The sequence below is a fragment of the Cyprinodon tularosa genome, unplaced genomic scaffold (assembly GCF_016077235.1).
Source record: "Cyprinodon tularosa strain WSP-4 unplaced genomic scaffold, ASM1607723v1 ctg129, whole genome shotgun sequence".
Taxonomy (NCBI): domain Eukaryota; kingdom Metazoa; phylum Chordata; class Actinopteri; order Cyprinodontiformes; family Cyprinodontidae; genus Cyprinodon; species Cyprinodon tularosa.
Window position 1 is genome coordinate 894,904 of NW_024038103.1, and position 13,660 is coordinate 908,563.

Here is a 13,660-nt window from a genome sequence, read left to right on the forward strand (position 1 = left end):
TTACGACAATTTGCAGGCTTCGCCGAAAACTCCCGTAAATTGTCAGAAATTGACGTGGACTTTCTTAGGCAGTGTTCCCCCCATGCCTCCCCCCCATGGAATTCTAGGGGAGGCTTTAACATGTAAATGAACATGCTGTGAGCTATACAAATGCAAATCAGGGTTGCAGGGGGGGGTTTTACTCCAAGTGACATTTTTCTAAAAGGTAAGAAAATCTCTGATACAAAGAGATCAGGCTCAGTATAGCCTCTTACATTTTAGCTTAAATTGATTTATTTAATTAAAGTATAGAGACCAAAACAGATCTTTAGCTGACAGAGCAATACATTTAGAGCAGTAATTATTTAAAAAAAAAATTGCATTTAAGATAAAAAATAAAATGTTGTCTGTCAATATGCTCAATTCACAATTACTTAAGTGGAAAAGTTTCAAGAAATGAGTCTGAGATGATTCACTTTATAACATGGCGCATTATCCTGCTGGAAGTAGCCATCAGAAGATTGGTAAACTGTGGTCATAAGGTCCGGCCAGGTCAAGATCCGCAATTGCAATCGCACCAAACAGGAAAAAGAGCATCGACAAATTCCGGTTCGTCAAATTAAAATATAGCAGCAACAGATCGGTGACTAGAAATTATAGCACAATTCTTATATATAAAAAAAAAAAAACTAACACCGTTTATTTAAATGATTGGATCCAAACTATTGGTTATTCACCAACGAGGAAGCAGATTGCTCATCTCCATCAAAATATTTATTTTATACCGAGGGACTTAAACTTTAATCAAATCCATTCAAAAGAAACTTCTTATTACAGGAATGAAAAGAGAGGCTGAGTTTGGGAGTAGTGAACAAGTTCATTAAAAAAAAGCAGTTTTGAATTATCCTTATCCCCGTTACAAAAATCTACAAAAAAAAAAATATATATATATATATATATATATATATATATATATATATATATATATATATATATATATATATATATATATATATATATATATATATTTGGGCACAAGGGCGTAGGAATATGTTTACTATTGGGGGGGACACATGTCGGAAATCTGAGATTCGTATTCAACAGAAACATATCTTAAGTACGCTACTTAAAAAAAAGGCTATTTAATCTTTTACTTTATTCCTTTATAAATGTGTTTGCAAAAATAATGCATTTAAAATTTACATAATGCATTTGTTCATAAGATGTGAGCATATCACCAAACAAAATGACTGGAGTCTTTTATTAAGCAAAGGGAGGTGTCTTTCAAGGGCTTCAACCCTTGGCATATTTAGTGTCTGCATCACACTAGAAAATCAAATATTTCAGTTTGATTAAAAACAATTCACTAAGCCACACATGTGCAAAGTTTGATATGTTTTATTTTGTCAAACTTGCAATAATGGTCAAAAATGAATTTATATAGGTTGACTGACAGAGGGAGCTGACAGTGTGTTGAAGAATTATGGACAGGGCGCTTTGAAGCATCTGGTTCAAAAACGCATTATCAACCTTTGGTAGAAATCCATCTATCCTTCCATTTTCTGTACACCCTGTCCCTTAGTGGGGTCGGGAGGTGCTGGTGCGGGGTCCACCCTAGACAGGTGGCCAGTCTGTCCAGACCTTTGGTAGAAATGGCGCCTTTAATTCCAGTTTGCAGTACAGAACAGAGAAAACTACAGAGTTGTCAATGTTGTGTTAATCTGTTTATCGTCTAAAAAGAGGAGCCAGCAGTTTATTTGAGGAAATAAAGGTGCAGAAGTTAATTAGTTGGTTAATTATGGGTTGTGCAGTGGACTGCTGCACAACCAATGCGGCCGCCGCTGCTAAGAATTAGAATTAATTCTCCCTGTGGTTTTAACTAACGATCAGGAGCGCAGCAGGTATAACATCTGTCAATTTCGGCGAATCAAAACCATGCAAAAAATAAAAAAATCCTCGTTAAACGCACGCCCAGATCGGGCTAATTTCAACACAAGTTGTGTTAGGTGACTGTTACTCACACTGACGTTTCTCTTTTAAAAAAAATCTGAGTAAGTCCTACTGCTGTTTCAGCCTTTTAGTTGGTGGTGGCATTGTACTGAAATGAGATATATAAAAAAAAAAAACATTTTGGCTAGCGTAGCAAACGTCTAGAGAAAGTTAGCAGTTAAATATTGGATGAGTGATCATCCCAAGACTACGGAAGAGGATTAGGGCCACTGAAAAAAAAAAAAAAAGTTAAGTGATTTTTAAATTTCATTTCAGTTTAATACGGAAAAAGGTCAGAATTCTGACTTTAATCTCAGAATTTTGGATCTTAATGTAGATGGTCACCATGAAGGAAGAGATGTGGAGCACTCAGCTTCACTGACAAAGATGTGAGTTGTTTGAGGTGGCCAGTGACAAATTGGTGGAAAATGACGGAATTAGGCAACTTTTTACGTGCCCGTGGGGTCCCCTCATTAATGGAGGAGCAGAAGAGAGCTAGTCTCTAAAACAGACATGGCTATGGCTGGATGCTAACATGTTTGTTTTTAAACATACTTTTGTTATATTACATTTGTGTTGTGTTTTCCAAATAATGTAGAAAATGGATGGTGGGTTTATAATGTTTACCTTTTATGAGCAGGACAGGAAGCAGAGAAATGTAGCATTACCTCCAACTAGTTAAACTCATAATTATGAAGTTATTCAACAAATTCCTCAAGTAAAAAAGTGCAACTTTTATTTTTTATTTCTTTTTGTTGTTTTTTTTTACCAGATTTGTTGATTAATTTCAAAATTATGTATTCCTTCCAAATTTCCAAATCTGAAGAATTTTTTAAACCAATATCTACATTATTTAACATTTAGTTTGTTTTAGCAGTACTTCCTGTTATATTTCTTTATACATATATTTTACATTTTCTTGCACAGCAAGCTCAGCAGATTTGAAATTGTGTGCTTGTGTAAACACTAGTCAATCTTTACTCTAAACATATATTCTGGTTATTTTTTAGTTAGACCTACTTGTTTTTATGTATCTGTATAAGTAACCCCCGAAAAAAAATAAAAACACTGTAAATTGATTAGAAATATTAATCATCTGTCAGATTTCTGAGAAAAAAGTCAGAATTCTGAGAAAAAAGTCAGAAGAAAAAAGTCAGAATTCTGAGACTGAAGTCAGAATTCTGAGAAAAAAGTCAGAAGAAAAAAGTCAGAATTCTGAGAAAATTCAGAATTCTGACTTTTTCCCCCATGTTAAACTAAAAAAAAAAAGTAAAAATCAGTTAACTTTTTTTTTCAGTGGCCCTAATCCTCTTCCGTACAAGACTAAGATGACTAAACCAAAAAGATTCAGTTTCTATATATGAAAGTGAACTAAAAACAAAACGTTATAAATAGGCAATATTCATAGCAGCATCCCGACAGACTATTTTACCTCTTTCACAAGTTTCTGATTTCTGTGTCGCCGTTTCCCTCCCTGCTGACTGAGTGCTCAAACACTCAGCAGTTCAGAGAGGGGAGGGGGAGTACAGTGACGTAACGCTATGCTGCGCCTTCAAAATAAAAGCACGCTAGTTAAAAAAATGTCAAAATCTAATATTTTGCGGTACAATTTTTGGGGGGGACATATCCACCTGGCTTTTATATTGGGGGGGACATGTCCCCCCCGTCCCCCCCGCTTCCTACGCCGCTGTTTGGGCAGAAACTGAACATATGCTGGATGATGGTGGGATTTTTTAAATATGTCATATTAAATTTAGCGCTCACAGGGTTCATACAGGAATGAGTGACTCTAATTTAATGCCATTTTAATGCTATTTGAAATGATTTTAATGCCATCAACAAGAACCATGTTATTAGTGTACATGAAATATGAAGGAGCTGTAAGCAGAGTTCCATGACTCCTGTATGTAAACACACACAGACACACACATATATACGTATATATATATCCTCTAGCTTTTTCTCCGCCTGGAGCGATATAATATATCTGACGAAATTGTTTTTATAAGCATTTTTTATTAAAGAATTATAAATACTTCGATAAACGTATTTAAATAATTTTAGTGCCAATTAAGGCCTTGATTTAAAAAAAAATATGAATGATTTTTTAATTATTTTTATTGATCCGCGGAAACCCTGGTTCATCTCGCGCATGCTCTTTACGATCTCCAAGAAACTCAGAGCGTAGCGGTCTGCAGCCACAGTGGAGGATGTATGCTTTGCTTTGTGCAGGCGGTCTGGAGCGGAGGATGGGGGATTTCGGGGTAAAACTCCTCTTGGACGCGATGGTGACTCTGCATCGAACAAGACGAACTCAAAGAAGAGATGCTAGCGGTAAATATATTTTCGATTACTGCCTGCTAGGCTAAAAGCAGCCTAGCCTAAGCTACGGCTAATAGCAGCCTAGCCTAAAGCTACGGCTAATAGCAGCCTAGCCTAAAACTACGGCTAATAACGGCCTAGCCTAAAGCTACGGCTAATAGTAGCCTTGCAAGAACAAGCTTTATTAAAGTGTATTTTTTGTGATTCACAGGAAGCAGTATGCCGTCTTCACAACTCGGAGACTAATTGCAGGCGCTATGAACCGGAGCAAGGGTAAGATTTAAAGAATATGCTTTCATTCTGCGGTAAAAGGCAATGGATACGGATGGATACCGATCATAGCTGTACATTTTGTTTTCACAGACCTCCTATTTGCTCGGAGCCATATCAGCAAGTCCAGATTTGCACGATGTTGATAAAGACGACATTGTGTGTAAGTGACTTGTTTTAATGTTTTCTCCTTCCTTGTTACTGTGACTTGCGTTTGATTTTTTATTCATACCACTCTCATTTAATTGTTTTCCAGCTGCCTGTAAGACGTATTTTCAGACGGTACGCAGGAGCTTCAGATATACGCAGCCAGCCATCACGTTGCGTGCGGAGGCTATCTTCTCGGAGTCGTGCCAGAAGAAAGAGGGTAAGACTTTATTTGGTGACTATTTTTCAGGTGCATTAATAGATGTGTTGTGTCCATACGCAGTGCACTGATTCATTGCTTTTTTTCAGCTGCTAAAAGCGAGGCAGAGTGTGCTAGCAGATGAGGAAGTGGAACTCTGGAAGTCCGCCACCGTCGGCCTCATGTCCGACGAAGAAGATGGCGTCGTTGGCGGTGTCTCTGGATGGATTGTACGGTCGCCGCCATTTCGTAGGCCGGATCTCACTGAACTCTGTGTTAAGCTGCAGTCCCGGTTAGAAGCGATGCCGAAGTACAGAGCCACGCACAGTAGGCGTCTGCACATCGGACCTGCCTCGGAGGGAATGCTGCCAGTTACCTCCAACCCCGAGGAAGCAAACGGACCGTTCACGGAGTTGTAATTTTTAGATACCCATGTGTTTGGATACGCGTTGTATATAGTTGTGTGTGTTTTAATAAAGCTCTTTCTTTGCATAAACAGCTTCCTGGCAAATGTTCATTTCCTGTATAAATTCATTCATGTCCTTGATGGTAGCCTAATAATTGTGTAGTAGTGTAGGATAACATAAACACACAGCATATGAATGAATAAATATATGAATGAATAAATATATATTCATAAATATATATATATGTAAATTTATATGTAAATATATATATATGCCAACCAATTACGAGCGACTTTACTTGTTTAAAAAGAAGTGGTTCCGTCCAATACTCAGTAAGAAAATTAAAGCCTGGCGTGGCCACGTTTGGTTTTGCTGCCAATCACGAGCGATTTCACTTGTTTGAGAATAGTGGTTTCAGCCAATACTGAGAAGGTTATTCAAGCCAGACCTGGCCAGCCGCGCGGGTTTACTGCATTCATATGCTAATTAGGGCCATTAGTACAGCTGATCGCTCTCCACATACGTCAGAGTCCGTTTCCGACAATTTGTGGCACGACAAACGTGGACAAGCGCGGGTTGCAAATTGTCGGAAACTGACGAAAATCAGGCAGATCTGCAGGAGTTTACGGGGTTTACGAGGACGAAAATCTCACTTTTCATGCAGTGAATCAGCCGATACTCCGACAGGAAGTACCCCCACGTCACTCATGGCACGGAAAAATCAGCCAATACGCAAACAGGAAGTGCCTGCACGTCACTCATTGCTTAAAAACGCGGCGCGAGAAGACTTCTTCCTCTTTTTTCAATGGGTGTGGAGCCCGCCAGGAGAGACTCGTTTCACGTGAAATACCAGAAGAAAGCTGACTGGAAGTAGCTTTCGTTTTTCTGCGTCAAAAGTCACGGATCGCAGTGTTCCATTGTGCATAGCGGCTGCGCTAACTGGGGAGACAGAAGCCTTTGAAGCTGACCACGGAGTGAGTTTCGTTTTCCCCTTTCCTTGGACGAATCGGGTGAGAGGACGCTCTTTTGCCGATCACCTCCTAAAATCCATCCTCTTCAACTCGTGAGCATATCAAGCCCTCTGCTGTAGCACCAAACTGACTGAACTTTCCCGAGGGGCGGACCAGTGCCGGAGAACCCTCTGCGCGGGCGAAACTAAGCCGCGGTTGCCTTGGAAACGCCAATCTTCCACGGACCGCGAAGCATCTCACAGTAAAATCAATTTCCTTTCCTTTTTGATGCATTCGAAGTGCTGCTCAGGCGAGAGACAGGCAGATTCAGGGTTTTGAATTAATGCTAATGTTTTTTTTTTTATCTGTGCTGATTAAGAGTTTGTTCATTTGGTTGAAATAAGTGTGTGTTTCTTTATTCTCTTTCTGTGCTTTCCTGTCCTCTTTGTTGTTTCTGCTTTGAGATAGTTATAAAGTTATCACATTCAGCCACGTGGGGTCCCGTGTTTGCCGCCATCTTGATTACAGGTTGTTCCTCCCCCATTTCTCTTTCTTCCTCTCACTGCGTGGAGAACAAAGGGGGGAGGTCCCTCATTTAGCTACACCCATTCACACACAGTTGCATTGTCCGGCAAGGTGTTTTGCTAAATGATTTCTGCTGCTATTGTTAATACATTTTAATAATTTTACCAATATTAAGCTGGATGTGTTAGTTTTACATGAGTAATTGCACTGTTATCATCAAACCTGCTGCTAACGGACATTAGTGAATGTATTAATATCTGGCATATTTTGGACAATCTCAGACGCCAGTAAACGGACTCTTATGGTTGTATTTCTTTGTTTTCTATCTCGTTTTATTCTTTATTTTCAATTTTTCTTTTAAACTAGACATTTAATCTACCTCGTGTTTATTTTTCTAGTAGCGTGTAGTGTTTGCATAGACGTTAGATTTTCTGTAATCCTGAATTATTAGAATAAAGACATCGTTGGTTAATCTGTAGTGGTTTTGGTTGTTCATATAATGGAGGGTTTATCACTCAGTGCGAATCCACCCCCCTTTTTGGTAATAGTGCGAATAAACAGAGATAGAAGGTTCTTTATTGATAATTTAATAGCTTTGCTGACAACTTAAAGGAATAGTACACCCAAAACATGATTAGCCTTCATTTTCTACTCACCCCCATGCTGAACAACACTCTGGAGTACTTTTTTGATATCTCAAATGCATCTGGAGATCTGGGAGGCTTCTTGCTGTCTGCTGACATTCAAATAATGGAGGTCCATGGTGCCCGAGACAGAAACGTCCATAAAAGTCCACAAAAAACGTGTCAATATTCCTCCATACTGCTCGTCCAAAGTATTCCAAGTCTCCTGAGTGGGTAGCATTCAGAATTTACTCGAAACGAAGTCATTTAGAATGTTTTTAGAGCATAAACAGTAGTGTATAAGATTTCCTGAAAGCTCGCACATGCGCGTTCACGACGCTACGGAAGCCGGCACACCAAACCAGATGAAAGTGCGCATTCAGCGTCTGCTCTGCCAATAATGCAAGCGTAGAAGAAGAAATGTGCTTTTTACCTGTGCAAAGAAAGAAACAACGAAAGAAAAATGTCTGAGGACTTCAGTGTTGAGGAAGAGCATGAGTTCTTTGCCGAGCTGAATGCGCTGGTTTGGTCTGCCGGCTTCCGTAGCTTCGTGAGCGCGCTTTCAGGAAATCCTATACACTACTGTTTATGCTCTAAAAACATTCTAAATTACTTCGTTTTGAGTAAATTCTGGATGCTACCCACTCAGGACACTTGGAATACATTGGACGAGCAGTATGGAGGAATATTGACACGTTTTTGTGGACTTTTATGGACCTTTCTGTCTCGGGCACAATAGACCTCCATTATTTGAATGTCAGCAGACAGCAAGAAGCCTCCCAGATCTCCAGATGCATTTGAGATATCAAAAAAGTACTGCAGAGTGTTGTTCAGCATGGGGGTGAGTAGAAAATGAAGGCTAATCATGTTTTGGGTGTACTATTCCTTTAACCTGGGCCACTAGACTGGTGGATACCTGGATTTTAACAGGCGGTCCAGCAACCCTCCAGAGGTGAATCCGCAACCCGGTAAGTAGATAATTTAAGGCTATAATTATCCACCTAAGAACACTAAATTGATTTTTGCCTTCGATGTTGAATAGGATAAATAATTAACTATAACTCCAGTTCTAGTTAACTATTATCTATATCATTATCTGCAGGACATTATTTTTGCACAAAATATTGGCGTTGTCCCTGGGTGGGCCTGAGACTGAAACTTCCGTTATATGAATAACAGATAAATCATCCAGAAAAAACGCTACTACTGCTAAAATAGACCGGGTGTATTTGTGGTGTTGCAGTGGTGGAGTCCAGCGGGTTTGAGGAGATTTAACGGCCAGTTAATTGAATCTCAGACTTATAATCCAATAGAGAATTGGTGATTTGGGACTTCGGCTGCGTTGTTTGTTGGTTGCTGCTATTCTGAAGCCGTGAGATCAAATTGTGGAAATAGTACAGCCCAAAAGGGTTCTTAAAGTCACAGCGACTTGGTCAGTGTAGGCCACGTTGGCAGAGATTGTGTAATTACAACTACTCAGCTGGTTCCAGTGTTTTGAGATCCAAATTGTGTAGTGCTCTCTTTGGCGCCATCTGGTGGCGTAAGCGTGTTATTGCAACAACAGTTTGAAAATTCCCAGGCGAAGGCACCTTGTCTCCCCCTGGTGGTGGCTTCTGAATTTGCAGCTGAATGGTGTAGAGAATGAGTGACTTGTTTTTTTTTTCTTATTATTTTTCTTTCTTTTATGCTGTTTTACTATTGCTTTCTGTACTGTGGACAAACAGTGTTTTAACAATTGGAGAGTGGTTAAACTTAAACTGCAGGTATAAAGAAATAAAACCTCAGGTTTAATTGTGCAGCTGCTGCCACCTTTTACCACTTCTGCCAGGTTTTCTAACACTGCATTATCCATTTTGTGTGCAAGAGTTGTTTGCTAAAAGTGTTCTACACATATATACATACACACGCACACATCTATATACATATACACACTATCGAACCTAGCCAATCTTACTTACTGAAAGGTGATTGATTCAAACATTAGAAACCCACAGATTTAAAAGCAAATCGGCAACCTGTCAAATTAAAGAGGAGGTCGCAAGTTGAAAGCAACCTGCGTTTTATCCACACGTTGTACACCTGCCGTATAGGTAAGGAACCTACAGTAAACGGAGTGTGTTTGTTTAGTGCGTGTAGTGCTAACATGGTTAGCGATTTGTAGCCAGTGTGCTGCGTTTTCTGCTTTGTTTTCCCCCTAGTGAATCAAATGGATAGGGATCAGGATCAGCAAGCAGTGGGAGCTTCTGCAGCCTCCATCGAAATGGAAGCCCAGAACTTAATAACCTCAGAGATTTTGTTGTCAGAAGACGAACACAGAGCCCTTAATAGTCTCGATCTAGAGGCTTGTGACAGAGAGATTCAGAAACTAATGGAGTCAACTAGGAAACCAGGGAAAGAAATGCTTATTGAAAACGTGTTTGGTCAACTGGCGTTGCTGTACCAGAGAAAGTCCCAGTTAAAAACAGAACTGAGTTTAGAAGCTGAAGAAAGGGCAAGGAGGGCAGAGGAGAATAGGATGGCGACCTCCAACGTCCTGGAAGAACGGCAAAGGGGGGTTGCTCCCTGCCCGCAGGACGAAGGGTCAGATGAAGGGTCAGGCGAAGGGTCAGACAAAGGATCAGATGGAGGATCAGAAGAAAGAACAGAAGGTTCCCTTAAGAGAGAAGAAAGCAAACCCACCCCTGCTTTAGATAGGGTTGATAGAAGGGGTACCAGGGGAGATCCTCCTTTGGCAGCCACAGAGCAGAGAGCTAGCGTGAGGGAGCAGGGAAGGTTCGGTAGTGTAGTGCGTAGTTCCACCCAGCAGAGCAGCTTTAGACCGCAGAGGACCTGAGCGGCATGCCAGGTCCTAGTTATAGAGTGACGATCTGCTATGACACACCCTTGCCACAAAGGCAGCTGTACAGCCAACCATGGGACACTGGTGAGCGTGACCGCCCTGAGCCGCGGCCATGGCCTAAGGGCTACAGAGCAACAGGCTCACAAACACAGGAAAACATGCACTGATCTCATAAGGTTTAATTTCCATATTTCTAAATTTCACAGCTTTTGAACTAGTCTCCTCTTAAGGGAAGGACTAGTAGGTCATAATATCCATAAACCATTTGTGAGCATAATGCACTGGATAGATCCAACAGAAGTGGTAAAACTTGACATGAAATCCTCTAAAGTTGTCAGAAATGTATGCAGGTTAGACGACTCATCTGGAACCAGCTTGCTAAAAGTAGTGATCACTAGGGATGGGCGATATGTTATCGTGTGCGATATATCGTCAAAGAAATTCCTCATGGTAACAATTTGTCATCTCGCGATAAAAACGATAAACTCCCGCCGGTGACGTGTACTGGGCGTGACACACCTGCAGTCCAACCCACGTGCGATCCATGCGCAAACAACAAACATGGCGGAAGGTGGAGGAGAAGTGCCGCAAGACCTGGTTCCTAAAAGAGGCTCCAGCTCTGTTATCTGGAACTGGTTTGGATTCAAAAAGTCTGATACGGAGCAGAAAGTCGTATTATGCAAAGTTTGCAGACAACCTGTGACGACAAAGGACAGCAACACTACAAATTTATTTCACCACCTAAAACACAAACACAAACCGGAATATGAAGCTAGTCAGAAGATGCGCTGCGATGCAGCAGAAGCCTCGACGAAAACCTCTTTTAAGAAACCAACTTCAACTCAAACAAAACTTGCCGACGCGTTTTCTCATTCCACACCGTATGATAGCCAAAGCAAGCGATGGAAAGAGTTAACAGAGGCCGTTGCGTTTTGCCTGGCTAAAGATATGTTGCCGCTTCAATCTGTGGAGAAGGAGGGTTTCAGGCGTATGGTCCACAAAATGGACGCACGATATAAGATGCCTTCACGGAAATATTTTTCCAAGACAGCCTTGCCTAAGATGTATGACAAGTGCCGTGATGGGCTACAAGCGAAGCTATCAACAGTGACGTTTTTTGCTTCAACCACAGACATGTGGAGCAGCCGAGCGACTGAGCCATACATCAGTCTTACGGTGCACTACATAACAGATGACTGGAGTTTAAATAGCAGCTGCCTACAGACGAGTTTTTTCCCGGAGGACCACACGGGTGAAAATATTGCGAGTGGTTTGAAACAATTTTTACAAGAATGGAAACTTGACGAGGCCAAACAGGTGTACCTGACCACGGACAGTGGGGCCAACGTTGTCAAGGCAGTCGCGTTGAACAAGTGGACAAGGCTGTCCTGCTTCGGACATAATCTGCACATTGCTGTTGGTGAGTAAATCTCGTAATGTCTCCTTTCTTCTTCTTTCTGAGTGTTCTAATTTGTGTGCTTGCATTATTTTTATTCAACAGTACTACTTGCAATTAATTGCGTTTAAGGTCACATCTTATGTTTTCTATCGATTCTTTTTTTTTTTTTCATTCTTCCTGCGTACTCCAAAGTTCTAATCTAGTCTTGGCATCTACCGTTGCTAAACAACAGCAAGATGAGAGGTTTAACAAAGCCTCTGTTAAGAGCATTTTTGCTGAAGCTAAAAGTTTTTTTCTTTTAACCTGTGTCCTCATGAGCAGAATTCCATTGCACTGGGACGCTGGTACATATGGAGGACCAACTCTGCCATATTTAAAAATAAATACAGAAATAAATGCTCAATAAATATATAAGCATACAATTAATTGCCAACAAAAACACAATCAACAAATAAATATAAGTAGAAATTAAATTATACAGTGAGACATAACTGTATATAACTCTTTTAATTAGCTTCTTTATTTATTTGCCTTTGTAATATTTACCTTATTTATTTTTTTGTCCTTTATTTTTTTTTTTTACATTTCTGCCTGCCCTTTTTACATTTCTTTTTACAATCGTGATGTGTAATATTACCATGTTTAACAACATATCGCCCAATCAGAAATTAGGAAATCAATCTACTGACAGACATGATTAATATCTCACAATTCTGGAAGCATGTATGAATTATCATTCATTGTTTTGGTTTTTGTGTGTGTGTTTTCCCCCAGAGAGAAGCATGAGGGACAGCAGGATTGACAGAGCTGTGGGAGTCAGCAAGAAGATAGTCAGCTTGTTTTCACATAGCTGGAAAAGGCAACGTGCTCTTAAAGCTGCACAAGAGGAGCTTGGACTTCCTCAACATAAACTGGTGACCGAATCTCCAACACGATGGGGCTCCAGGCAGAGGATGATTCAGCGGCTTCTTGAACAAGAAAAGGCCATCACACAAGTCCTGGCTGCTGAACGGTCAACCAGGCATCTGGTGCTGAAGTGGCAAGATGTTGACGTTCTTGATGCTGTCAGCAAGGCATTAGGACCTCTGCTTGATTTCACAGATGCCCTCTCCTCAGAGAGTTATGTGACAGTGTCATGCCTGAAGCCTATTCTTCACCTTTTCAGTAGCAAGCTTCTACAGGAGAAGGATGAAGATTCTGATCTCACCAAAACCATCAAAAAGTCAGTACTGGACTATCTGACAACAAAATACAGTGACCCAGATGTTGTGGAGCTGATCAACATGGCATCATTTCTGGATCCACGCTTTCGTACACAGCACCTAAGTCAGGAAGAGATCCAGGTCATCAAAGCCAAAGTGGTCACAGAGGGGGAACCTGTGTCTGCCATGCCAAGTGGCCCTGCTGCTGCTGCTGCTTTTCAGAGGCGGCTCTGAAACATCACCTCAGTCTGCTGAAACAGGCCAAGGTCAAGAAACTGAGGACAAACAACAGAGGAAGAAACAGAGGAAGAGTCTGGGAAGCTTTCTGAAACAAGCAGCTGCGGCTGAAGTCTCCACCAGTGTCTCTTACAGTGACAGAGTTGAGGCCGAACTAAGCAGTTATTTATTTGGACAACTGGCAGACAGTGAGAGCGATCCACTTGCATGGTGGAAAGTGCATGAGGTGAATTTCCCTCTGATGAGTCAGTTAGCAAAGAAGTACCTGTGCATCCCTGCAACAAGTACAGCCTCAGAAAGGGTCTTCAGTGCTGGAGGTAATGTGGTAACTTGCCAGCGATCTCTTCTGAAACCAGCCACAGTTGATATGCTGGTCTTTCTAACCAAAAATCTAAAGGTGTAAGGCACATACAGATGCTCCTGTCAGCCTTATTTATACACTGTTGCACAGAGAGGTATTTCAGTTTTTATATTCTTTTTAAGTTTATTGAAATTATTTATTTTTATTTCATTGTTTAGCATGCTGACGATGCTGCTAGTCTTATTTTTTAATTTTTGCACAAAGTATTTCA

At 40.8% G+C, this 13,660-nt stretch overlaps 1 protein-coding gene across 1 annotated transcript; it reads left to right on the top strand.

The window, feature by feature from the left end:
- Window positions 1-10,811: 10,811 nt before the first annotated feature.
- Window positions 10,812-13,085, top strand: LOC119777937 (E3 SUMO-protein ligase ZBED1-like). Its single transcript, XM_038276947.1, has 2 exons — window positions 10,812-11,670; window positions 12,424-13,085. The coding sequence occupies exons 1-2, from the start codon at window positions 10,812-10,814 to the stop codon at window positions 13,083-13,085; spliced, it is 1,521 nt and encodes a 506-aa protein (XP_038132875.1).
- Window positions 13,086-13,660: the final 575 nt, after the last annotated feature.